Source organism: Colletotrichum scovillei, assembly GCF_011075155.1.
Source record: "Colletotrichum scovillei strain TJNH1 chromosome Unknown Contig00008, whole genome shotgun sequence".
In the NCBI taxonomy this organism is placed as follows: Eukaryota; Fungi; Ascomycota; class Sordariomycetes; order Glomerellales; family Glomerellaceae; genus Colletotrichum; species Colletotrichum scovillei.
This window is the reverse complement of record NW_023336266.1, coordinates 456,435-481,028: the sequence shown is the minus strand read 5'-3', so window position 1 is coordinate 481,028 and position 24,594 is coordinate 456,435. Positions and strand designations below refer to the sequence as shown.

The 24,594-nt window shown below is 51.2% G+C and overlaps 8 protein-coding genes across 8 annotated transcripts; 5 read left to right on the top strand and 3 right to left on the bottom strand.

Moving 5' to 3' along the window:
* The first annotated feature begins 213 nt into the window (after nucleotides 1–213).
* HER10_EVM0012925 (uncharacterized protein) lies at nucleotides 214–1,800 on the top strand. Its single transcript, XM_035482302.1, has 3 exons — nucleotides 214–482; nucleotides 547–1,570; nucleotides 1,638–1,800. The coding sequence occupies exons 1-3, from the start codon at nucleotides 312–314 to the stop codon at nucleotides 1,682–1,684; spliced, it is 1,242 nt and encodes a 413-aa protein (XP_035331086.1). The 5' UTR covers nucleotides 214–311; the 3' UTR covers nucleotides 1,685–1,800.
* Nucleotides 1,801–2,621: 821 nt separating this feature from the next.
* Nucleotides 2,622–4,005, top strand: HER10_EVM0002394 (3-oxoacyl-(acyl-carrier-protein) reductase; the record flags this gene model as incomplete). Its single annotated transcript, XM_035472107.1, has 2 exons — nucleotides 2,622–2,631; nucleotides 3,245–4,005. The coding sequence occupies 2 exons, from the start codon at nucleotides 2,622–2,624 to the stop codon at nucleotides 4,003–4,005; spliced, it is 771 nt and encodes a 256-aa protein (XP_035330484.1).
* A 697-nt stretch (nucleotides 4,006–4,702) lies between these two features.
* Nucleotides 4,703–7,471, top strand: HER10_EVM0008185 (Cel3c; the record flags this gene model as incomplete). The annotated part of the gene is made up of 5 exons (XM_035477717.1): nucleotides 4,703–4,823; nucleotides 4,890–5,496; nucleotides 5,547–6,588; nucleotides 6,644–7,035; nucleotides 7,090–7,471. The coding sequence occupies 5 exons, from the start codon at nucleotides 4,703–4,705 to the stop codon at nucleotides 7,469–7,471; spliced, it is 2,544 nt and encodes an 847-aa protein (XP_035330826.1).
* Nucleotides 7,472–7,727: 256 nt separating this feature from the next.
* Nucleotides 7,728–8,474, bottom strand: HER10_EVM0006645 (uncharacterized protein; the record flags this gene model as incomplete). Its single annotated transcript, XM_035476225.1, has 1 exon — nucleotides 7,728–8,474. The coding sequence occupies one exon, from the start codon at nucleotides 8,472–8,474 to the stop codon at nucleotides 7,728–7,730; it is 747 nt and encodes a 248-aa protein (XP_035330736.1).
* Nucleotides 8,475–8,848: 374 nt separating this feature from the next.
* On the bottom strand, nucleotides 8,849–9,397 carry HER10_EVM0010862 (uncharacterized protein; the record flags this gene model as incomplete). Its single annotated transcript, XM_035480309.1, has 2 exons — nucleotides 8,849–9,321; nucleotides 9,352–9,397. The coding sequence occupies 2 exons, from the start codon at nucleotides 9,395–9,397 to the stop codon at nucleotides 8,849–8,851; spliced, it is 519 nt and encodes a 172-aa protein (XP_035330967.1).
* Nucleotides 9,398–10,862: 1,465 nt separating this feature from the next.
* Nucleotides 10,863–12,659, top strand: HER10_EVM0012210 (sugar transporter; the record flags this gene model as incomplete). The annotated part of the gene is made up of 5 exons (XM_035481609.1): nucleotides 10,863–11,241; nucleotides 11,294–11,400; nucleotides 11,473–11,607; nucleotides 11,675–12,048; nucleotides 12,125–12,659. 5 exons carry the CDS (start codon nucleotides 10,863–10,865, stop codon nucleotides 12,657–12,659), a joined length of 1,530 nt encoding a protein of 509 aa, XP_035331042.1.
* Nucleotides 12,660–13,729: 1,070 nt separating this feature from the next.
* On the top strand, nucleotides 13,730–16,402 carry HER10_EVM0005368 (vacuolar sorting protein VPS1; the record flags this gene model as incomplete). Its single annotated transcript, XM_035474989.1, has 6 exons — nucleotides 13,730–14,026; nucleotides 14,086–14,364; nucleotides 14,425–14,648; nucleotides 14,698–14,824; nucleotides 14,877–16,085; nucleotides 16,142–16,402. The coding sequence occupies 6 exons, from the start codon at nucleotides 13,730–13,732 to the stop codon at nucleotides 16,400–16,402; spliced, it is 2,397 nt and encodes a 798-aa protein (XP_035330665.1).
* Nucleotides 16,403–17,783: 1,381 nt separating this feature from the next.
* On the bottom strand, nucleotides 17,784–19,879 carry HER10_EVM0001231 (uncharacterized protein). Its single transcript, XM_035470986.1, has 3 exons — nucleotides 19,575–19,879; nucleotides 18,323–19,497; nucleotides 17,784–18,264 (listed from the first exon to the last, which is right to left on the bottom strand). The coding sequence occupies exons 1-3, from the start codon at nucleotides 19,666–19,668 to the stop codon at nucleotides 17,875–17,877; spliced, it is 1,659 nt and encodes a 552-aa protein (XP_035330415.1). The 5' UTR covers nucleotides 19,669–19,879; the 3' UTR covers nucleotides 17,784–17,874.
* Nucleotides 19,880–24,594: the final 4,715 nt, after the last annotated feature.

Sequence of the window (24,594 nt, the reverse complement as noted above, 5' to 3'; positions counted from 1 at the left end):
GCGGGGGAAAAGGGGGATGAGCACGGATGGGATCCGGGCTGGATTGACTCGACGAAGCTCCAAAGTTTGCGAAATTTGGTCCATCTAGTTTCCTCAAGGGGCTTAGCGGCTGTCGAAATGACCCGGTCTACTGTTTTGTGTGACAGCTGTAACTGTTATCCGGGATCAAACCTTGTTTTGCAGATCAAAGAACGCGTCGGAAGCCCATCCGGTGGGCGGTCATAATCCGCCTTGAACCCAATGGCTGCAAAATTTCGAATAGACAAACGACCGACCCCAATAGAGAGTAAGCTCTTCACGACAAGTCAACAATGGACCCTGCAACGAATGAGACATGGGCTGAAGTCCAGATGACGCCCAATCCTTTGACAAATATGAGCACTGCCGTTGCGCTGGTAGCTTGCTCGATCATAGCTCTCATATTGGGCATCCGGCTAGCCCGGTCACCGCAACCAGCGAGCGAACCCTTAGAAATCACACAAGTACAACTTGGCCTCCCAGTATGCAAAGTAGCCAATTGAAATGATTCTGATCGGAACTTCGTAGCTATACATATATCCTATCAAAGGGCTAGGAGGATGCGCGGTGCAACGAGCACATTTGGGCAAGTACGGCTTAGTCGGAGACAGGACGTTTTCCCTACAAAAGGTCATTCGGGATAAAATCGACCCATCCAAGAAGACATATGAGACAATGTTCATCGGCTACTATCTCTTTATGGCACTATTTCGGGCTTCGATCGAGCATGATGGAAGACGAGAAAACGCGACCGAAGGAGAAGTCATAGTAAAATGGCACGGCCGGGGAACGGAGCATGGCAAATCTATCAACGAAGCGAACATCACCACCGCTGACGAAATCCGATTCGCCCTATCACCAAGTACAGAGGGGCTGGAAGTGATCGACACAAGTCTTCATGTGAGCCAGGCCAAGGCCTACGACATGGGCGACGAGCTTGCGACGTGGTTCTCGGAGCGCCTCGGTGTTGAGGCGAGACTCGCCTATATTGGTGACGGCTCGCGACCTGTCCTGGGATCTTTGGCACCAAACAGCAAAGCAGGCCTGAAAAAGGCCAGACTTGCTAAACGTCTTAGGTCCTTCGTCCCATTTGCCCGGTTTCCCGAGGAGCGTCTTGTCTTCAACGATCTTGCACACTACCTCGTCGTCACTGAAGAGTCCACTGCGGAGGTTTCATCTCGCCTAGAAGGCGACTTGACGATGGACGTTCGCAAGTTCCGCCCGAACGTCGTCGTCAAAGGCGCAAGCGGTCCCTTTGCAGAGGACTTTTGGGGCGAGTTGACCTTCGACGGCGGTGTCCAGATGCCTCTGACGGCCAACTGTTATCGTTGCCAGAGCATTACTGTTGACTATGAAACAGGCAAGACTGCGAGTGACGATCGTGGATTGGTGTGGAAGAAGCTGAACAAAGATCGCCGAGTTGACAAGGGCGCCAAGTATAGTCCTGTCTTTGGGCGTTACGGGTACTGCTTTGGATCAGCTGTTGGAGAGACACTAAGCGTGGGACAGAAAGCGCGAATCTCCCACGTCAATTCGGATAGAACGACTTTCGGTAAGCTCTTAGTCCTACTCCACTACATGTAGTAATGATCGAGTCCTTTGCTGATGGAGCTTTCTAGATTGGCCGCATCTCACAACGTTCGGCATCAGCCAGACGAAAAACTAGATCGAAGGGTTGGTACATGCTTAGAAAAATTCTGGAAACACGACGGCTTCTACCGGGTTAGAAGATAATTATAGAAACCGGCATAGAACACAAAAGCAACCAAAGTCGTACCTCCGACGAGAGGGAAGCACTTTAGTTTCCGTGGACGCCCTGTCAAGTCAGTGGGCCAATTGCTTAGTCGGGTAGATCCTAAACATTATGGGGGCGCGAAAGTCTCCGAAAGCTAGAATGGTAATCAAAAGCAGCTTTTCGCCCGGATCGGAGCCCTTAGGCCTCCCGGAGGAGGATGTGCCTAAGATATAACGTTGAATCGTGATCGAGACCCGGGTCAGTGGCATGGGAGAGCTGACTACCCGCTCCGCTAAGGTGTGCCGGCGCTAACCTCCGCAAACTCCGTGTCCCACCCAGTTCGTCCGAGTGTTGGACCGGCCGGCTCAGCAACTGACATAATCCACCATGGTCAAGACTGAGAAGAATCGTAGTGCTGAACGAGTCGCCAACCAACTCACGGCCCGAGTGACATGTCCTAAGTATTGCCCAGGTGGCGATTGAACACAACCTTAGTGGTCCATGCCGAGACAAAATTCTCAAGATTCTTGCAAAGGTCTTCAGGATCCAAGCTGACATGGCCTGCTGCGCAGATTTCTAATGTCAAGTGAGTTCGACCCGGTTATTATGCAACGTCATCACTCTACTGAACCGGTGTATACTTGTCATCGAATCATCAGTGAGCATGGACACAAGAAGCTGTACTGCAACTTTTTAATGGATGAACTAGGACTAGTCAAGTCCGCATGAATTCCGCAAGCAACTCCACTAGGAATGCGTATTTCCAGTGACGGAAGCAGCCAACGCTCAAGGTCTTGTTTGACATACAAGTGAACAAAGGCGTAGATGACATGGCTGACTGTATAGCAAGAGTTGAAAGTGGAGAGATATGGATTTGTGTACCGGTAGATCATTGTTGCGCAGAACTCGTCCAATTATTGGGAAATAGGAGAACGGACGAAAGCATCCCTTCCCACCTAGTGCAAAGTACAGCGCCGTTACACCGTACTCAGACAGCATGTTTGCTGGCTCCGTATGAATTATTCATCTATGTCATTGCATCTTCACTCTTGATTCGGAATATTGCTTATTGCCATACCAGTGGACGAGAAACACCCTGGCGATCAACGTTGCGCTTGCGGACTTGGCGGCCGGTCCACAGCTCGGACGTTTGAGATACCCCGGATCCATATTTTGCGGTCCGCCATGCTCGAACGAAGATGACAAACCTACCTTACTTATGCTTCGGTGATATCACCGTCTGAAATTTAAAACCGCTCGTACTCGCGAACATTCTTCGAACGTACTATTTATGAAGACTGTCGGACCCTACAGTCTAGAGGTAGTAAACCCAACGATCTCTCCCAACTTCACTCACGTCCCATATAAGCTATTCACCAACGACCGAATTCATTCCATCAGAACACATCGTCAACAAGTCTAAAATGTCTAGCACAACTTCCTCAGCTGAGCCGTGGTCCTTGAAGGGCAAAACTGCCATCGTCACCGGAGGCTCCCGAGGAATCGGCAGTGGAATTGCCGTACACTTTGCCCGCAAGGGCGTGGAAAACCTCGCCATCACGTACGTGGCAAACAAAGCCGCTGCCGATAATACTCTTGCACAATGTCGCGAATTGGGTGTCAGAAACGCCGTTGCCATCAAAGCGGATTCAACAGATCCCACAATCGCCCCAAAGATCATTAAGGATGCCTTGAACGGGCTGAAAGTCACGACTATTGATATTCTGGTCAACAATGCGATCCTCGCCGACATTACCAACACCTCGGACGTCAAGACGCTGCAGGCCAAGGACTTCAACGACATCATGGTCGCAAACGTCTACACCCCTGTCAGCCTGACAACGGCGTTCATGGAGCACGCGCCCAAGTACGGTGGTCGCGTCATCAACATCTCCAGTATTGCCGGTAGAGTGGGCAATCCGAGCCCGATCATGACGTACGGAGCCACGAAAGCCGCGCTCGACAGCTTCACGAGGTCTTTTGCAGATAGTTTTGCCGCAGAGAAGGGAATGACTTTCAACAGCGTCGCGGTTGGACCCACGGAGACCGATGCGCTTGCTAAGGCGAGGGAACTGCACGCGGAGTTCATTGACAAGCAGATCGAGTACATGACTGTTGGTCCACGTCTTGGAAACACTGACGATATCGCCTACATCGTGGGTTTCCTTGCGAGTGAGGAGGGACGTTGGGTCAACGGAGCTGCCGTTAGCGCAAACGGTGGACATCGCCAAACTCTCGCTCACTTTGGCTAATCTTACGCTCAGTATTATATGAGATCACCTATGTAATTGTATTCTGCCTGAGTGCATGAATCAACCACAAGACATGTACCGAATTTATGAAGAATACTTACTTGACTTGCATGCCTTCTTCTATAACCGATGATATCCGGCCTCGGTGATAACAACTCTTCGTCCGCTATCAATTGAATATCATCATTCTGATACCGAAAATAAAGCCATTCGCAGTTCAATCATCGAAGGGGTCGCCGTGATCAATAGACCCATCTGACACCAACTGACATCCACAAATCAAACGTCTCACAATAAGCAACAAAGCCATTCGAGTTATGAGTCATGTCTGCGTGCCCATTTTCTCGAATATCGTGTACCAAATTCATGAGAAAGACCAAGTCCTCACACTATTACCTTAGTACAGTTGTTGATCACATGCAATTCGAGATCTAACCTACCTCAGCGCTGTTCCCACTCCAAAATGTAGCTAGCTTATTTTAGCTCACTCCACATTCGCATTGTGCATCACACCAAATACGGCGACTTCCGGGCTGCTCCGGCTCCCGACATCCGAAACGGCAGCCCGGGTATCCGGGTAGCTCTCCGTATACCTCTCAGCTCTCTTCTGAGGAGTTCGCTTCATTTTTCGATTCCGATAGTTTCTCTATTCAGCTCTTCTTCAGATCGTATTTTATACTGGTTGTTGGTCCTGAACATGGTGTCCCACGACCACGAGTTGATTTCATCCAACATGCAACCTCCTCCAAGAAAGCTTGTCAACGTTGATCAGATCATCGAAAATGCCACACTTGCAGAGAAGGTTTCGCTGCTTGCCGGTGAGAATCTCCAAAACAGGAAATTCATCAAACTGAGTCCCTAGTACTGATAGCTCATGGGTAAAGGCTCCGACTTTTGGCACTCCACTCCTCTTCCCCAGCATAATGTCCCGGCCATCAAATGCACCGATGGACCCAATGGCGTCAGAGGCTCACGATTCTTCAACCCAGTGCCCGCGCTTTGCATCCCTTGTGGAAGCGGCCTAGGAGCAACGTGGAACCCTGAGTTGATCGAGCAAGCTGGCCAGCTGCTTTCCAAAGAATGCGACGCCAAAGGTGCCCATGTCTGGCTCGGCCCAACGGTCAATATCATTCGGTCCCCGCTGAATGGTCGTGGATTCGAGTCCTTCTCTGAGGACCCGCACTTGAGTGGGATGCTTGCAGCCGCTATCATCAGGGGGGTCCAATCCCGAGGGACTCTGGCAGCTCTGAAGCACTTTGTAGCTAACGATCAAGAGACCGAAAAGATGTCTCTCGACGTGCGCATGTCTGATAGAGCACTGCGAGAAGTGTATCTCTTACCTTTCCAGATCGCTTTGAGAGATAGCAACCCCAGAGTAGTGATGTCTTCTTACAACAAAATTGGCGGTCTACATGTTTCTGAGAACCCCATGATTCTTCAAGATATCTTGCGGAAAGAGTGGGGGTTTGATGGTCTCATTATGAGTGACTGGTAGGCCTCATGCTCTCTTCGTTCAATAGTGTATCGGCTAACACATGCAGGTACGGCACATACTCTTGTGAGGCAGCGCTCAACGCTGGCGTTGATATTGAGATGCCCGGCCCTAGTCGTTACAGAGATAAAGAAGCCCTTGCCGCAGTATTCTCCGGCAAAGTACACCAACACACCATAGACGAGCGGGCGCGAAAGGTTTTACAGTTTGTCAATGACGCGGCTTCAGCTCGCGTCGAGAAGGAAGAGAGTATGCGGGATGTGCTTGAAGACAGAACCCTGAATCGTCGTTTGGCAGGCGAGAGTATCGTGCTGTTGAAGAATTCTGCTAGTCTGTTGCCAATATCACCCGAAGACTGCAGTGAAGTGGCCATCATAGGGCCAAATGCTGAACTCGCAGCTGCTTGTGGAGGAGGCAGCGCGAGTCTTCGACCATACTACACCAGTTCCGTGCTCAAGGGCATAAGGGACTCGCTACCTCCTACAGCCAAAGTACATCATGAGCCGGGTGTGTATGGACACATCTTGTTACCGCCTTTCACAGAAGACAGTGTGTGCAATGACGAAGGTCAGCGAGGTGTGACGATCGAATTATTCAACGAGCCGCATACCATCAAACAGCGAAAGGCATTTGATCGTGTTACGATACCAGACACCACCTATCAACTGATGGACTACGAGCATCCCCAAAAGGGAGAAACTTTCTTCATGTCCATGCGTGCAAATTTCGTTCCAGAACACAGCGGCACGTACGAATTCGGCTTGGCGACTTACGGCATTGGTGACCTATTCATCAATGATGAGCTCGTCATTGACAACTCGACAGAACAGACCCCGGGAGGCATGTTTTTCGGCAAGGGCTCGGCCGAAAGGCGAGCAACGTATGAGATGACGGCTGGGGAGCGGTACCATCTTCGAGTTGAGGCCGGCAGTGCTGCAACATCAAAGGTGAAGGGTGGCTCACTGTTAGCGATCCCTGGTGGTGCGTGCCGGTTAGGTGGTTGTTGTAAAATTGATCCTGAAGAGGGCATCCAGAGAGCCGTCGAGCTAGCAAAGAGATGCAAGTACACTTTTGTGGTTGCTGGACTAAACGTAAGGAACTCTCAACGACTGTTGCATCCCAGAAAGCTGACGATAGTAACTCTAGGCGGACTTGGAAAAGGAGGGCAAAGATAGAGACACGATGAACATGCCGCCACAGGTGGATAACCTCATCGCAGCTGTTCTTGAAGCGCAACCGAACACCATAGTGATCACACAAGCCGGAAATCCAATCAGCCTGCCTTGGAGGCATAGCGCCACCACGATGGTTCACAGCTGGTATGGCGGCAATGAGGCGGGCAACGCCGTAGCGGATGTTATTTTTGGACGCATCAACCCCAGCGGCAAACTGCCTATGACCTTTCCTGCTCGGCTAGAAGACAATCCTGCGTACCTCGCATTCGGTAGCGATAATGGCAAGGTCTATTACTCTGAAGACATCTTTGTTGGGTACCGTTGGTACGAGGCGAGAAAGATGGAGGTCGCATTCCCGTTTGGGTAAGTTGACTTGCCTGTATTAGAGCGGAAGCCTGCAAGCTGACATTCTCACAGCCATGGTCTGAGTTACACTACCTTCCAAATCTCGGAGATGCAGGTATCGTCCTCCAGAGTTCACGTCAGTATAGAGAATACCGGGCGGATGGCAGGTGCAGAAGTTGTCCGCCTGTACATCAGTTACTCGACTACAACGCCCAAGTCAAGATTTTCCCGTCCCGTCCGCTCGCTTATGGGATTCGAGAAAGTCCTCTTGCAGCCAAGGGAGAGAAGAAGAGTCTCAATTCCTATCGATAGATATAGCACCGCTGTCTGGGATGAGAAGAGGAACAGTTGGTGTTGTGAAAGAGGCCGATATACTGCTTCAATCGTTGCGGGAGGCGCGATCTTAGATGGCTCCTTTGAGCTTGAGAAGGACGCGTTCTGGACTGGCCTCTAAGTGAAAAGGCCCATGTGTGTGGTCGGGCTTGACTAGACGTTACATGTACATATACCTACTTATTAAATATTCGTTCTAGATAGAGACAAAGACAAAGACCTTGCGTAATGCCTCGAAGCTCTCAAGGACTTGAGGTTCTCATTGATAGCTCCATGAAGCCTGCTATAAGGTCACTGAAAAAGGTTGCAAAGTGCTAATAGCGCCGAGGGCGTTGTGAATTCGTGATTCCAGATCTCGAGATCGGTGCTATCAAGGATCAAAAGCAACCAGAATCAGCCATATTCCAGTCATTTTGGAGTGGCATGAAGGTATCTAGAAACAAGTCTGGCTGACATTCCCCGTAACTCGGCTCAAAACCCAGAGTCATTGATACATCGTATGGCGCCGCACTTGCACCGAAGCCAGCTTCCGAAAAGCCAAAGCCATTGGCTGTCATATCTTGAGGCATCGGCATGTATGGCTGCGGGCCATGCTCCTTTGACATATCGGTCATCAGGAACTGCTGAGGTGTGACACCATCTGCGCCCACCCCTATTGCCGGCGCGTCTGACTGGTACTCATCCCTGCCCTCTTCGCCGTCTTGTTGGAATTTCAGTTTCCGAATCTCATCTGTGACGCTGTATTTTGAATAGACCTCCGTTACCGGCCCTTGCGTACTTCTCTGGACACCAGGTTGTTGAGCCCCGGTCGCCTCGTTGTCGGATCCTGGCTGTTCGGCCTCCCAATTTGATCTGAGCGGGCTGGAATCGCCAGAGCCCCGCTCCGCATCGTGTATGAGATCTGCAATTCCACCTCGCAAAAGCTTGGTGGTGGGGTATATCTCAGCTGGCGTCTCAAGAATATCTGAGCACGCCTTCAGTTTGGATATCAAGACATCCTTGGGCAAGTTGGCGAACTGGCTTGATCCAAGCCGCGATATGACACGGGCAGAGTGAAAAGTACACATCACCAAGGCCGGATCTGTGATAAAAATGTCTCTCCCCATTTCATTCACTGTTGCCATGATATTCGCAACAGCAAGCGCATGCTGGAGACACTTGTCTCTGCAGAAAGAGACCAAGTCCTGAGGCAGAGTTTGCAACTCTTCCACGGGGAGACCTTCCCGAAAGCCCGGTATTGTAAACCTGTACATATCGCATTGGCACTGATGCCACCATGTATGGAACATGACGAAAGGGGTGCGTTGTGGAGTGTAGGCTCGGAGAAAGAGATTCTTTTTGTCGAATGCGAATTGCGGCGGTAGCGAACGGCGCAGCGCGTCGAGTTCGTCCACAAGTCCCTTGAGGAGCGAAACACATTCAACCAAGGGCTTCCGATGATGTGTGATTGTGTGTGATAACCTAGACAGACTGGTTAGCTTGTGGCTCTGATAGATCGTCAAGGCAGTAATAAGATCTTGATACTGTACCTTTGTATCCTATCCCGGATGTCGAGGACTCGGATATTGTACGCCATCAGACCTAGCTCTAGAGAACATTGATTTTCCGGAGGCTTCAGGGGCTCCGTCATTACAGGAATATCAAGAGTAAAAGATCGCTCGTGGCAGGGAAGTTGGAGATGTATTGTCTCCTTCGGACACCCGGTGAATTCTGTTCTTCCGCTGGAGTAAAGCGTCTCCATGGTGTAAATCCCCCACATGAGACGCCGGCGACGTTCTTGAGTAAGGAAGCTTAGGCGGCCATCTTCATAGTTGAGTCGCATCATGAATGCTAGTCTTGCTGCCAGGCAAGCAGAAACTAACATTTTACTAAATCGGCGAGCGATGATGTGGTCCAGTGTAGTGAGCATAAGTGCCTCGATATCCGACATGGAAGGCTCACTGAGCCGCATGAAGAGCTGCATCTCCGACTCTTGGATCCATCAAGTCGCTTGTTGCAGGCGGTTACTGTCCCCTGATGCGATATAGCGCGCTGTAAGACCACACATTGCCTTCAAGAGGCGCGGGTTGTATGTGTCCTGTGCCCAGCTTTGACAGAAGGTTGCCTTGTGGATGAATCCATAGCAGGGTATTGGATAGACAAAGTCGAAGAAAGCATCGATGTGTTGCTTGATGATTGTCTTGTTCGAGTTCAACTCACTACATGACAGGACATGTTTCAGTAAACTTCAGCACACATGTAGTTGCTAAGTAGACTTGCAAGGGACTCAACTTACAACCCAAGTGACGAGGCCGGAGAATGCGCAACGGAGGAATCTCGATTCATAGACGAAGTTCTATTTTCCATGCTGTTTTCCGAACCACCACGCGCTGTAGCAGGCGGTTGGTGTCGGAGATCCGAGTTTGGGTTTCTAGCTGATGAAGACTTAGACACGTCTGGATAGTGGCAGTCCACACCCCGATGAGAGCATCGCCGACATGAGGGCTGCGTGCCGCAGCACTTTGTCTTCTTGTCACGACATTGTATGCAAGCAGTACGCACGCGACGCTTCTCCAGCCTCAGATGGCTTGGATCACTGCTGCTAGGAGTGGAAGAATTTGTAGCATCCGGCAACTGATCAGGTGCTGCAAAGGAGCAATGAAACTTGAGTCGACGACAATTTTCGCACCCTCCAGGTGCGCCGTCACATCGGACCTATCGGCTACGGGTTAGGGGACCCTCTTCCCGAAGAACCGCGGCAGGGAGACTCCGGGTGCAAGTTGACCGTGACTTACCTTGCGGTTCCGGCACTGGAAACATATCTGCAACCCTTTTCGGGGCCGACCCGAAGCGCGATATGGATTAGGCGTCTCCATGTTCGAGTCTTACCCGCAGTATTTTCTGATCAAAAGAGTGAAGATGCATAAGGTCGGGGGACGGGGTGGGAAGTCGGGGGAAGAAGAGATGACATATCTTCCGCCCGAGTTCCGCGTTCATTTTGACTTTCTCGCCTCCGCCCGAGTTCCGGGCCCCGGGGGCCACCCTAGTCGAACGCCAAAATCCCAAGCGGGCGGTCACCGGGTTCCTCACCCGCAAAAGATTTTCGTTCTGGACTCTCTGCTGGTACGCTGGGTCGCTCCGTCGCAGCGTGGCTTTCTCCATTCCTCCACTCACCTCCAGGAATTCATCTCTAGCGCCGTGAACGGCTTGCTTCCCCAGTGGGTTCCCCAAGTTGGGGAAACCTCCTCCGCCATGTGTTGGTTCATCTCGTGCGTCTGATCGGACGACTCTATTGCCAGTGAAAGGGGTGATTAGCTCAGATCAACGGGGAGTCCTGGCTCCACTTGACAGGGAACGACGTAGTAACGTAATAACCACGAGGCGTAGAGTTTGATTCCTTCAACGCGTCTGAATACTTAAAGACCGGGCAGAGAATGCATCGCCAACTTCAGCCCGAGCACCCTGTCACTTGAGGCACGGAGCTGAGGTTATTCGAACAGTCGCACAAAGATCTCCGAGGTCTCACTTTCGCGATGGCGCCCAACCGAATCCTTAAACACTTCAACGGCACCCTGGCCGCGGCCTTTACCGTGATCGCCGTCTCGACCTTCAACTATGGCTTCGATAACGCTGGCTACTCGACAACCCAGGCGATGGACGCGTTCCAGCGCCAGTTTGGCGACCAGAACCCCACAACTGGCAAGTGGAAGCTTCCCACCGGCTGGCTCGCGTTGTTCAACAGTCTCAACTACATCGGCTTCGCGGCCGGCGTCATCATCGGTAGCCTCGTCAGTGCTCGCTGGGGTCGTCGGTGGTGCATGTTTGGAATGAGTGCATGGGCCGTTATCCCTGCAACAATCGCGATTACTTCAAGTACCCGAGAGCAAATCATGGCTGCACGCATTCTGAATTGTAAGTGGTTTCTCCCTCGTCCTGCATTGGAGTTGCTGACTGGAGTATGAAGACATCTACGTTGGCATGGAACTCGCCGTGGTCCCAGTGTATCAGTCTGAGATTGTCCCCTCGGAGATTCGTGGCTTTGCAGTCGGCTCTTACCAATTCAGTCTGATGGTAAGCTTTCTGTCTCCAGTCAGTGGAGTATTTAGGGTAACAGGCCTGCTCAACTAACAATCTTTTGTCCAGTTTGGCACTCTAATTGTCAACTCTATCTGCAGAGGAACCAGCACCCTGGATGGCAATGCATCTTGGCGGATTCCGATGGGTTTATTCTATGTCATTCCTGTCATCGTCATGGGCCTGATCTTCTTCATCCCCGAGGTAAGCTTATGATATGACGACCACAGCCCCCCATGCGATAGACTACACCTACTAACTTTCGTTCAAGTCACCTCGCTGGCTGTTGACCCAGGACAGAGTCGAAGAAGCCCAGATTTCCTTGAGGAAACTCCGAGCCGGCACCATCCCTGACTCCGAGATCGATGAACAGTTCGCCGCCCTCCAGTACGCTTTAAAACAGGAAGTCGAACAAGGGAACTACATGGAACTCTTCAAGGGTGTCAACTTGAAGAGAACTGGTATCGTGATGGCCATGAACTTTTTCCAGCAAGCGACCGGGCAGGCTTTTGCCTCTACCTACGGTGCAATCTTCATCAAGGACATTGGCACCGTTAACCCGTTTACCATGACCATCATCAACGCCGTCGTGAACCTTTGCATGGTCTTCGTCGGACTCTACCTGAATGATCGTGTGGGACGTCGGTATGTAAATTTCCACCACAGATCGTATCTGTCGTGCTTTCTGGGTCATAAGTGTACTAATCTCACAAATTCATAGACCTCTCCTCCTGATCGGTGCGGTTTGGCAATTTGCCGCCATTGTAACCATGGGCTCCCTGGGTACGGTGGCCGATCCATCATTCGCCGTCAAGACGAGCATCGTGGCCATGCTGACGATCTTTGCCGCCGGCTACGTCTTTGCATGGGCGCCTCTGAACTACGTCGTTACCACCGAGATTCCGGCTCTCCGACTGCGCGACGCCTCTCAACGAACGGCGTCAATGGTCAACGTCTTGGCCAACTTCCTCGTCAACTTCAGCATCCCATACCTGCTCTACACTCCCGGCGCAGGATTAGGTTCGAAAGTCGGTTTCATCTTTGCGGGAATCCTGGTGTTGGCGCTTGTCTTTACGTGGTTCTGCATCCCCGAATGCAAAGGGAAGTCTCTCGAACAGATCGACCGGATGTTCAACGAAGGGGTCCCGCTGCGCAAATTCGGCAAGTACAAGGCGGAGGACATGTTTCAGGCTTCGCCAGAAGACGGCGAAAAGGCCGGGGTCGTTGTGACCGCAAGGCACACGGAGAAGGCGTAACGCGGAAGGAAGCCTATGGTGTTATATTCAGCGGTCACTAGATGATCTCAATCCCTGAACCAAGAACGAAACTCAGGGGCATACATATCCGATGTTGCTAAATCTCAATGTTTCCCAAAGCTGTGCTGTGCCGGCCCCTTCATCAACCGATGAGAAGCTCAGCCCCTATGTAGGGGCTATTCTCTCTTACCAGTCGAGAAATACTTCTTGCCAGAATCCAAATTTGGTAGCAGAATGTGGTTGAACGTGGCCACAGAAAGGCTAGGCTGTTTCATGGCGTGGTCTCATTAACCTCTTTGAGAATTGTTTCGATATCCCTATCCTCGAGGATTAACAGCGGAGTTCACTCCAGGGCCCTGTTGGTTCGGTCCACGCGGAGTAACCTGCCCGTTGCGGTCCAGCCCGAGGCGGCCCGGCGCGGCGGTAAGAACCCATTTCTATTGACTGCATTCAAAACGAGGTTACATCGGCGTGGCCGATTTCAGGATCGCGCTCAGCTTGTTTCGCGACCACTATCTTGGGTTCCTTGGGGTAGATAAGCATTAGTTCGTTGATGAATCAGATTGGTTCGTTCCTGGCCACCTTAAAGACCCCTGATCCAACCTGCTACCAACAACATGGTGCCATTCGACTTCAAACAACCCCTGCATTCAGAACCGGCCACTACATCTTAATTGAGTTGGTGATTCGATCAACGTCCACTTCGATTGCTCAACATTGCTTCACAATGCCAGGATCACAGCCTTCACGCCACGTACCTGCGATGAATCTGCCTCGTGGGGTTAACTTCACTGGCGCAATAAGCTAATTGTTATTGATAGAACTTTATCCTTAGGCCTACCAGCCATGGCAGTCCTAGGAAAACGGGTGTTGAGATTCTGTTCCTCTGTTTTAGTATAAAGACATCTTAACTCGTCTTGAGTCTCGTTCCCGCTGCGTTTTGTGTTGATGAATACGCGCAGCAAGTCTTCATAATACACCGAATCGTCATCCCTCTTCTCATCTTTCACTCTCATCAGCCCGCAATTTATCATTCCCTTTAACTTGAGAATAACCCTATTCAACTGAGCATGGCTCAACCAACAACCCTCTCAATCCCGTCTGGCCTGTTCGAGTTCGAACGCAAGTCGCCAGGTTCGCCCATATCTCCAGTCGGGACCTGCCCCGAGTCGCAGGGTGCCGAGTCGCAGGTCGACTATGCCGCCGGCTCTGAAGCCGTCTCTTCAAGCTACCACGAAAGTCACTTTCAAGACAAAGCTGATGTAATACCCGAGAATCCATTCGACAGTGAGAGCAGCAGGGTCCTGTTCGATGCCATTGACAAGCTCCAATCCTGTGGAGTTAGCCAAGAGTTGGCTATTCCTCAGGTAAGATCAGCCTATCCTCTAGCACTGTATCAAAGTTTGCAAGTTGATCAATATCTTAGCTGGTCATTGTCGGTGGTCAATCCACAGGGAAATCGTCACTACTACAAAGCTTGACCGATATTCCCTTTCCAGTCGGTTCAGGCTGCTGCACTCGCTTCGCGACAAGGATCGTATCTCGGAGAACCGCGCCTGGAAGTCGTAGCTCCGTCAAGGTGACAATCGTAGAGCCTGATGTTACCGACAAGTTTGGCTATCCACCACATGATACTTACAAGGAATTTCCGCCTTATGTAACTGATCATCTGGGCGTCGAAGAGTTTACGCAGCTTATGGAAACCGTAAGCCCTGTACAATCCTCCATGTTTTTTATGCAACGTAATTCCTTACGAACATTACAGATCACCACCAAGTACATGGGAATCAAGAGAGGCAAAGGACATGCGACGAAAAACTTTGCCTCTCAAGTTCTTCGGATAGAACTCTCAGGCCCTTGCCGATCACATTTCAGCATCCTTGACGTACCTGGCATCTTCTCTTACGCCCATGATGTCAATGAGGACGAAGAGCATGGTGTGAGACAGATGGTTGAGGAGTACATGAGACAACCAGCGAACATTGTCATGTCAGTTGAGCCCGGTAGTTTGGCGATTCCCAAAGCTAATGATCAGTAGATGCGTGGCCGCCGCCACGGCTGATTTGTCTACTCAAGAAATCTTCAAGATGGCCGCCAATTTTGTCGACAAATATCGTCTTGTTGGAGTCTTCACCAAGTGCGACAGGCTGGAGAACCCGAACGAGGTGAGCTGAAGCTGAAAATATGTACTGCTGAAAATCTGCTAATCTTCACAAGGTCATTGACATTGCCAGCGGGTATGGCAAAGACTCTTCAAGATCTATGAAGGACGGCTGGTTTGTAGTGAGAAATCGATCCGACGCCGACGATGAAGAGTTTGATTTCAAAGAAGCTGAACGCAAACTCTTCAGTCGCTCGCCTTGGGACAGAATCCCGGAGAATCGACGAGGCTCCGTACAGCTTCAGAAATATCTTGGCAATCTTCTCTGTGCTCAAATTCGAGGAAACTTTCCCGCGATTCAAGAGTCAGTCCGGAAGTTGCTCTCGGATGCCAAAGACAGCAGGCAGAGCCTAGGAGAGCCTCGACCAAGTCATAGTCTCCGTCAGCAGTACATCAGGGATGTGGTCGAGAAGTACCACACAGTTGCAACAAAGACTCTCAAGAGTCCCGGATCGTTGACCAAAGACAGTCTACGGGTCAGAGGATTAGTTCGTCGCGCAAACGAAAGCTTCACCGCTCAAATGCTTGCACGCGGGCATACTCACACCTTTGAAGACCACGGAGTTGACCCCATGGCCCAGCTCTCCGACACGATCACATTATTGTCAAATCCTCAACTAGCCACAGACTCGACGCCAACCGGGCACGAGCAAGTTGCTACACCACCAGCAACACCGCCAAAGAAGCGACATGCTCCGCCGCCTCAAAAATCTATCAAAACTCAGTCTGTCCACGCCGCGTCATTCATGGACGAAATCCGTGAGCAGCTTCACATTTGGCAGACAACAGAGCTACCCGGGATGGTGAACACAGAGGTCATCCAGATTCTCTACAAAGCGCAATCAGAGAAGTGGCAGCAGATTGCCAAACAGCACATTGAGAACATAGCCGATGATGTAGAGAGGGCCTCAAATTCGATTCTCGAGGATGTTTGTTCGCCCAACAATTGCTCGAAAATTCTGTATGAGGAGCTGGCACGAGCCCTTACCCACTTTCAGCAAGAAGCCAAGCAAAAAGCCCTTGGAGAGCTCAACGAGCACTGCCGACGCGAGAGAGAAGCTCATCTCCAGACAACAGACGCAAGGTTTCACGAAAGGCTGCAGGCTCTACGTACTGTTCGACTTCTCAAAGCGATTGGCGCCAGCTTCTCTTCATTCAAAGTTCTGGACCTGAGCAGCTCCAGGACTCTCTTCCATCAATTACACCACTCAATCGAGAGCAACATGGTTAACGATGTGCATGACGTTGTTAAAGTTTACTACGAAGTAAGACGACCCTCTTGCATTGCCACATCTTGAGAAGTTCCTAACCCATCCTCTAGCTTTCTCTCGAGGCCTTCATCAGGTACATCACCAACGATATTGTTGAGGATTTCGTATCTTTCTCCAAGGGACCCCTGTTGGGATTATCTACGGACTGGGTCTTTACGTTGACTGATGAAGAAGTTCAGAGGCTCGCTCGCGAGGATGACGAGACAATGGAGAGACGTTCGCACTTTGACGGAGTCATTGAGAAGCTGCAAACTGCGCATGAAATAGCCGAAAAGGCTAGAATTCAGACTCGGAATCTTAGGGACATGTGAGCTTACCTCACTAGGTGCTCGAGCGACTTGAAACCCGTGGTTATAGTGTATGATAGAAGTTGCCTTCCAAGTGTTAGCAGATTGACTGTTAAGATCCATCGATGTTCTTCCGTTTTCCATGCACCTCTCAAGCATACAAGTCAGGCATGATTGTCCGTAACAATTTGGTGTATCTCACTTGAAGAATACGAGTCAACAGTCTGGGACGGTATTACTGGCGAAGACGCACCTAAAGCAGGAATGGCTTCTCTTGCATAGGCCTAGAACGAACACCCTGTGCGGATCCTGACGCACTTGCCCAGAAGTACGGTACCTAGACTCGCCAACCGTCGCGAACCCAGTTTCTGGATGGCCCCGAGTCAACGTGGTTCCCCATGGGGTTCGTCACGATCCATGATGAAAAGGCCCAGATAGAGTTTCCCAGTGGCGTGTTACCCGGGCCGGAGAGTCAAGTGAAGAGTTGCGGAAAATCGGCTAGAAATTGGACCCCTGGGAGCCGCAAAGATGCAACCAACGAAAGTAAGTAGTGCATCAGGAACGCAGCCGCTTACGGATACAGGTTGGGAGGCCGAAGCGGCGCATGAGCGGTTGCACATTCCTCTCCGGGATTTCCTCTTGGGGCAACCCGGGACAGAGACCATGCAAAGAAACAAAAGAGACTCTTGTCAGGACCCGGTTAGAGATGAGATGGTGTGGTTTATGGTGGTCCAGGCTGTCCAGTTGCCTCGCAATGGTGCCTTTTTTGCATTCCGGGGACAGGGACGGCAAAATCCTGGGGGACATGCGGGGTAAAGTTTACGGGGCAACCATCAAGAAGTCGTGTGTCTGTGGCTACCGAGGCCGGACAACACTCCGCCGCTGGCTGACTGATTGATTGATTTGGCGATCGGATTCCTGTAGTCGGCAATACTGGTCTGCTGAACGGGTGAAGTTGGGTCTTGGCGACTGCTGGATTCAAAATCTAAAGTTTGGTTTTGCCTCCGAGTCAAACCCGGGTGTTGCTGTAAGCGCTACCTTAGCCTGCTGGCAACTCCGGGCAACGTCCGGGAGGCAAACTGGAACCAACTTTGATCGAGTGGCAATGGACTAGCTGACGTAGACGGCAATAGTTAATCCCGAGATACGGCAGTATCAATCAAGAGGCGTTATTGACGGTGGCCACGATTAAAGTAGACAAGACACAGATTCATGGTATTTGGATAATTGAACGATTTGTTGTGGTATCTATGCTTGAATCTAGATGAACTAGTGGTATCTCAACAACAGTCGAAGTCCTATAGACTTCATAAGAGAATAGGAATTAATGACATCGGATATCAATCCGTGCCCAATTTGAGAAAGCCGGAAACTGCCCGGCAAAGGACATAATTCGTAGAGATGGGGTATATCGGTTTCGGGCCACCCTGGCCAAGTTCCGCACCCCGACCAGGGGACTCAAGTACGCAACTTTGAAGGCGGAAAGAGACCGCCAATTAAGACTTCTCCTCCTTCTCGACGTTCTGGGTCTCCTCGTCCTGGCGCGCCCACAGCCCATTAGGCTCACCACTGCTGGTGCTGCCCTCGCGACGGTTCTCGCGGGTGGTGGCGTGGCCAGTCTCCTTGGCGTCGTCGTAGGTGATGAGAAGCTCGCCGTTCTTGCCGTAGCGGTGAGGCTCTTTGCGGGCGACGTCGACGACGTCGAAGGCACCCTTGAATCCGGGGGAGGCCTTCGCAAAGATGGAGTCCATTTCTTCAAGAGAGCGGTAGGCGGTCTCAGGGAAGAAGAAGTAGGTGACGGGAACGATGATGGCGTTGATGATGGCGAAGATGGTGTAAGTGTGGTGCTTAATGGAGTCGAAGGCGACAGGAGTAATCATGACGACCTGTAGTTCCAACGTTAGTGTTGATTCGATAGTAAGTAGACCTCAGACAGAAACGTACCATGAAGTTAAAGATCCAGTTGGCGGAAGTAGAGAGAGCGTTGGCGGGAGCACGAATACGCAGGGGAACGATCTCGGCGGGGTAGAGCCAGGTCATGCCGAGCCAGCCAACGGCGAAGAAGGTGTTGAAGACGAAGAGGAAGACAATACCAGTGATCTGGCAAGCGTAGGTCTTCTGGGAGTTCACACCGGCGAGGATAGCCATCGTAGCAGCCTGACCAACAGCGCCGAAGAGCATGAGCTTGCGGCGACCCACGCGCTCGACGAGGAAGACGGCGGGCCAAGAAGCAATGAAGTACTCAGTACCGTTGAGAGCAGCCAGCAAGTGAGCCATGAAGCGGGTCATGCCGAGGTTGGAGTAGATGACGGCGGCGTAGTAGGTGATCAGGTTGATACCGCAAATCTGCTGGAACATCTGGTTGACGTAGCCGAGAGCGGCGCGATGGAAGTTGCGGTTCTTGTCCATGGTGAAGAGGTCGCGGAAGCTACCCTTGGACATCTCTTCGACCGTCTCCTTCATGACAATGTACTCGTTCTTACAGTATTGATCGTCCTCTGGCAGATCGGCGATGGCGGCGATGACCTCTCTGGCCTCCTGGTCACGGTTCTTGAGAATCAGCCAGCGAGGAGACTCGGGCAGGTTCCAGACAAAGGCGAGGATGAAGAGACAGAAGAGAATCTGCAGAGCCAGAGGGAAACGCCATGCGACAGAGCCGGGAGCGAATGACATGCCGAGGTCGATCCAGTACGAGATCATGATACCACCACTAATGAGAGCACCCTCAATCATGACGAGCTTGCCGCGCTTGTGCGATGAGCAAGTCTCAGATTGCCAGGTAGGGACTGTTGATGTGTTGCCACCGTTTCCAAGACCAGTGATGATACGTCCGATGATGAGATGCTCGATGGAGAATGCAGAGGCCTGGAGAGCAGCTCCGATGACCATGATGGAGGTACCGAGGATAATCATACGCTTGCGACCAAGGGGGTTTCCGATGAAGATGGTGATAATGGCGCCGAGGAAGCAGCCAAGGTTGTAGGAGGCGACGGCAATACCCTGGTTGGTAGAGCGCATGCTCTTGACGTGAGGAAGAAGGTCGGCCTCTTCGGGGTTGATGGAAGGGAATTGGGACTGGAAGGCAGGCAGAGTGAGGATACCACCAGTGACACCCTGGTCTGGATGAGAATGTCAAGTTAGTCCCTGTTGTCTGGCCGCTTCGGAGTCAAGTCCGCGATGTGAAGTTGGAACCTACCATATCCGAAAAGCAAGAAATCACATCCTGCGATAATACTGATGGCCCAATTAAGGCTCTTGCCTCTGAGGCCGAAGTAGTTGAGCTTGCCCATCTTGGAGACTCTTTCACAGCGGACAGTATTGGATCGACGTGTTCCAAACAATGTCGAGGGCTGTAGGTCGTAGATCGGTTGGTGAAGAGAATTAGGATGAGTCGAGATGAGAGGTAACAAGAAGATCAGATGCGAATTGAGATGGCGAACGTGTCGACCTTATAGATGAAAATCCCAAACCTACCGCGACAGGGTAAAGATCGGCATTGTCAGCGCGACCGCCAGGAATTACTTCTTTCTCCTCACCACTCACGCTCATACCACAAGACGCAAGTACATGCCCGAACCTGCACTGACATGGTAACATGGCTACTCGTGCCAGCCTCGGACCCTGGCGTTGGTGCTGTTTACACCGAACCCAGAAAACCCCAAGTAGCCAATCCCCAGCCGTCCCACGAAAGGCTGCCCCGATTTCCCCCAATCCCCGTACGATCCAAGATCCCTCTGGAGGGGAGGGGACATTCTCCGACCTTGAGGAGGGGGGTAACGACTCCACATCCGGTTCCACGGGGGTGGACAATGGGGGCCCGAGGGGAGGACACAAAGAACGGTTGGTGACATGTCGTCAGGTCCGGCCAAGACGCCGTCATGGAACGCGCGGGGCCGCTTGTAGCCAATACGGCGCCGGGAAGGGTAAGAATTTTGCGGGTTCGTACATTACAAGACGTTGCAATACGGTGGCTTCACCGCTCTGAGACGCGAACACTCGTGGAGTTCCCGTCCTATCGCGCGGCAGAATTCGGAGAGACACCGACGCGAGAATGGTACCTTTGCCATCACGCCCGTGCTTGACCAAAGGATAAGGCAACACCACTGCGAAAGCGGAGCAACGAGTATCCAAAAGAGCCGCAATTGTGTCCATAATCGTACATTGTCGGTGGAGTTTAGATGGAGAAGTACTGGAGACTACGACGTCATACCTTGAAGACTTTGATAGCAGACTGATAAGTAATGCAAGAGAAAAAGTACCTCGAGACTCGACAGTGCCCTTTGTGCATCTCACATCTAAACTTGGGCCAATACCGTTGGCTCAGTTAGACTTGGGTTGGAACTATTCCTGTCCGAGCGGCGCCGTCTGCGAGTCAGGGGGCCCTGTGCGAACCCTGCGGCAACCTTGAGCCGACCACCGCCGCCCGCCCCCCTCGAGAAGCGCCGAGGATACGGGACTTGGCCAGAGGAGGAACTGAGAAGGCAGGGTAGCATCGTAACCGCTGAGAGCGCTTGCAGCTGCGGATTCTGACTCTCAATTGTCTGCTCGCCCGGCCATTGTGATCTCTCTCTTTGGCCACTTTGGCAGATTAAGTTGGACCCGCGGTCGTGGGGACGACAGGCGACAGAACCAGGTTTCAAGTTGAAAAATACTCGCACACGATTTGTCAATGTCGGCAGTTGTTGGTAGCAAGGTGCGTCGAGATTGGTGGACCACATGACGTACTGGTTCAGGCTATATTGATTTCTGGAGGTTAGACTTTAGTTTTTGTTTTGTCTTTTTCTCCGACTCGTGATTCCCATGTCGCTTTGGAGTAATTAACCAGATGCTGAACCGAGCACATGTCGTTAGGATTCTAAAAGCTTGACTAGATGCTAAGAATAAGCACTACAAGCACAAGCCTTGACAAGACGATTCGCGGGCATTGGCAGCTCTGCCAATGTTCTTGTCCATTGCTTGTCCAACGTTTATCCCTTGGTATTGTGAATCCTCATTTCTTGCGGCCTCTAGTCTCCAAGACCAATTGCGGCTAACTGTGGAGGCTGTTGGAGCTAAAGGTGGGAATCTCAACTCCGATCTATCCAAGTACACACGTATCTCGGGATGACGTCGACACTGTAGAAGTTTTTCTGTGCTCGGCATTACCCATTTCGGCAATCCGAAGAGGCGCGCCAGGCGCACCAGCAGACGAGCCAAGCCCACAGCAAGCCGACTGAAGTTTCGCACCAACACCAATGAAAGCCGGCAAAAGGCTTCAAAGACCCGGCGAGGACGAACGGAAAAACTGACGGGCCTTTGTATCCTCGTGTCAAGTCCGTTTTTCACCCGCATTCCCGCATGAACTGTCCTGGAGAAATGGGCCTGTGTGGACAAAGACTGTGTGGTTCGAACGTCCACTCAAATTTCCCTCCAAACCCAAAATGAACTGACTCGGGGACCCGCAAACATACAGTCTGTTGGTTGACGTTTGCGCAAAATGGGCAATGAAGCCGATGCTGGACGTACTTGGCGCTACAATCTTCTGCATCTTGTGTCAGGCATCTATCTGTATGTACGCTGACGTATTGGTAGGCTTGGTGGATGATCACTTTCCAGGCTCTCTCTATGAGTCTCGAATGTCATTTGGCGGTCTTTAACCTTGGTGACAGCTTCAACGATGGGACAGAGTTCTGCCGATCTCGTTACCAACTACTCGGTTTGACGAAGCTGTCAACTGTCGAGGTCCCTGGCAGAACGTGGTTTCCATGTTATGTTTCAGGCCCCTTTGTTGACGTACAACGCACACGCAGCGTCTATCACTGCAATTTTGTCCAGAGATCTTCATAACAGCACATGCTTTTAGGACATCAAATCGTTAACCGAAGAAGGCAGGACCCTGACTGTGCATTCTCTTTGGCGTCTTGGACGGATTGTCTGTACCGCTTGTCTCCACACATTAGACGAGTGATGCCTGGCGCATGGGAAAACCGGGTCCTCATATGCGCGTTTGCAGTGTATCTCGAATGGCAGAAAGATTGATACGCTGACCTGAAATCCATCGGTGGAATCCAACGCCTTAGTGTAAGTCTCACACATCGGGTAAACTCGTGTGAATTTTGGACGGGAGATTAAGACTCATAATGGAAACCCCACCCAAGGACAGATTGGATTTGTTTGAGACTGTCCATATCCCGGGACAATAAGGAGATCTTCTCTTCCCATGAAGTAAGTTGTACTCGATTCAATCGATCAAATCGAGCAACAATTTTTCGGTTGTTTTCAGTGTTGTTGGACAGAGCACGGGAGGCGGGAGTGCCAAGCCGATAACATCGCCGATTCGCCGGGCCGGAAAATTCTGCAAATTCGGCCCCACACCGAGGAACCAAGTTTCTTGTACTTGGAGTGGATCGAGATCCTGGAAGCAACTGCAAAAGAAAGCAGGGCCTGTCTGCCCGCCTGTCAGGAGCAAGAGAAGTGCTTCGTAACGGTCGGAGTCAGAGTCCGGTTTGAAGGTGAGAGAGGCAGCCTACGGTGGACTTTTGGCTGTCACTGTGAGAAAAACTGGGGACGAGGGGATGATAGAGAACCTGAGGAGAAAGATGGAGGAGGGGCGTCGGTTTGGGTCACAGAACGGTGTGACTTGTTGAACGAAACTGTAGCTCTATGGTTCTGCCCCGAGACATTGGAGCTTTTCCCATTTTTTTCCTGCAGTATTTTGACCACTCGCAATTCAGAGCGCACAAGAATCATCATGTGACCCTGCGGTGAGGTGTCTAAATTGACCTCAAAATTCACGCCAGCCGCGCGGGCGCACATCGGCCCTTCGTCGCTACAAAACGTCACGCGGGATTGGTCTGCAGTAGTTTCCGCGATAGGGACTGAGATGGGTCGCTTAACGTGAGCCGCGAGCGCCACACCTACGGTGAGCGGTTCTTGCTTTTGGGCCCTGGTCGTTTGGTCAGGGTCTTGGCTTCAGATCTTGAAAATGACGTCGTTTATGAGAGATGGGTTCCACTCTACCGGTTATTCTCCTAGCCTGATGCAGATGGACTTTGATATGAAACTTCTTCCAACAACATGATAGTGGCGCCGCTACGCCGGAAAGCTGCCGAGCTACTGGTGAAAAGTCTTTTTTACAATACGTCCTTGACGCGAATGCTTGGCCATGCATTCGTAATCAATAAGTCCCTTTCTAGATGTATCCAACTCTTGGTCTCATCAAGCAGGATATTTGGGTGCCACCTGTGATGACGACGATTTGTTGCGAGACTCGAGACCTTCCAGTCTTTGATCGTTCACATAAAATCTTCGATCGAGTAGGGCTTAGAGGTATTTTTTGGCTCCAAGATCTGACTTCCAAAAAGCGAGATACATTCTATACATCCTTTGGCTATATGCCTATGGAAGTCGACCTAGTGCCTGAATAAAATACTCGAGACAGCGACTGCATGCACAATGAGCTTAACGAAGATAGGTTCCCATGCTCTCTAGGTATCTCAAGCAATCTTCAGACCAACAATAGATCGGCATGATTTGCAATAGCCCCTTTTTAAATGTTCGAAAGTTCGGTCGAGACTGCTTGTGATCCTGCACAACCCATAATATGCCGCTGAACCAAACTCCATAGAAGGCAAGTACGGGCCAAGGTCCCGTTGTATAAGGCTCTTGCGGGGTCTCCACGCCGAAGCTTCCGGCGAAGTACGTATTGTGCCTCCGGGGAAGGTGGGTCCGTCTATGACTTCAGGCCGGTGGAGAAGCCGAACGCCATCCCATACGACCGACTCGTCAAAGTTTTGGCTGATAGTACTTTAGTGTGACCTATGAATGTGAGATCTGAAGACTGAAAACGCTTCTTTTCTCAGAAAACTCATAGCAAGCTTGGTACAGGTCTCGCAGACTTGGAGACATTTTACTCCAACTCCCTGCTACCACTCAGCGCTCCTCTCAACGCAACATTGATAATCAACTCAACAATCTAAACAACTCCCTCCGAGAAATCGGCGCTCAATCAATTCAAGTTCGATGTCGTTAACGCGCTGATTGCGCTGAGCGAAGCGCTACTACTGCCTGGCTTAGGATACCTCCGTAAACTACCTTACACAGCATAACGTATTACCTAGTAATACGGAAGCAGCACATAAGCCCATATGAGATGCGTAGTACCCTTGACAACCTCGTACACCTTCGCGGATCAAACAGAAGAACAATCAAGAGTTTTCATGGAGATTGTTATGCGT

Coding starts and splice junctions, on each gene's coding strand:
- HER10_EVM0012925 (XM_035482302.1), top strand. CDS start 312: ATGGACCCTGCAACGAATGAGACATGGGCTGAAGTCCAGATGACGCCC. Junction 483..546: donor AACCCTTAGAAATCACACAA/GTACAACTTGGC, acceptor GGAACTTCGTAG/CTATACATATATCCTATCAA. Junction 1,571..1,637: donor TTCGGATAGAACGACTTTCG/GTAAGCTCTTAG, acceptor GGAGCTTTCTAG/ATTGGCCGCATCTCACAACG.
- HER10_EVM0001231 (XM_035470986.1), bottom strand. CDS start 19,668: ATGGGCAAGCTCAACTACTTCGGCCTCAGAGGCAAGAGCCTTAATTGG. Junction 19,498..19,574: donor TTTCTTGCTTTTCGGATATG/GTAGGTTCCAAC, acceptor ATTCTCATCCAG/ACCAGGGTGTCACTGGTGGT. Junction 18,265..18,322: donor ACTGGATCTTTAACTTCATG/GTACGTTTCTGT, acceptor TTGGAACTACAG/GTCGTCATGATTACTCCTGT.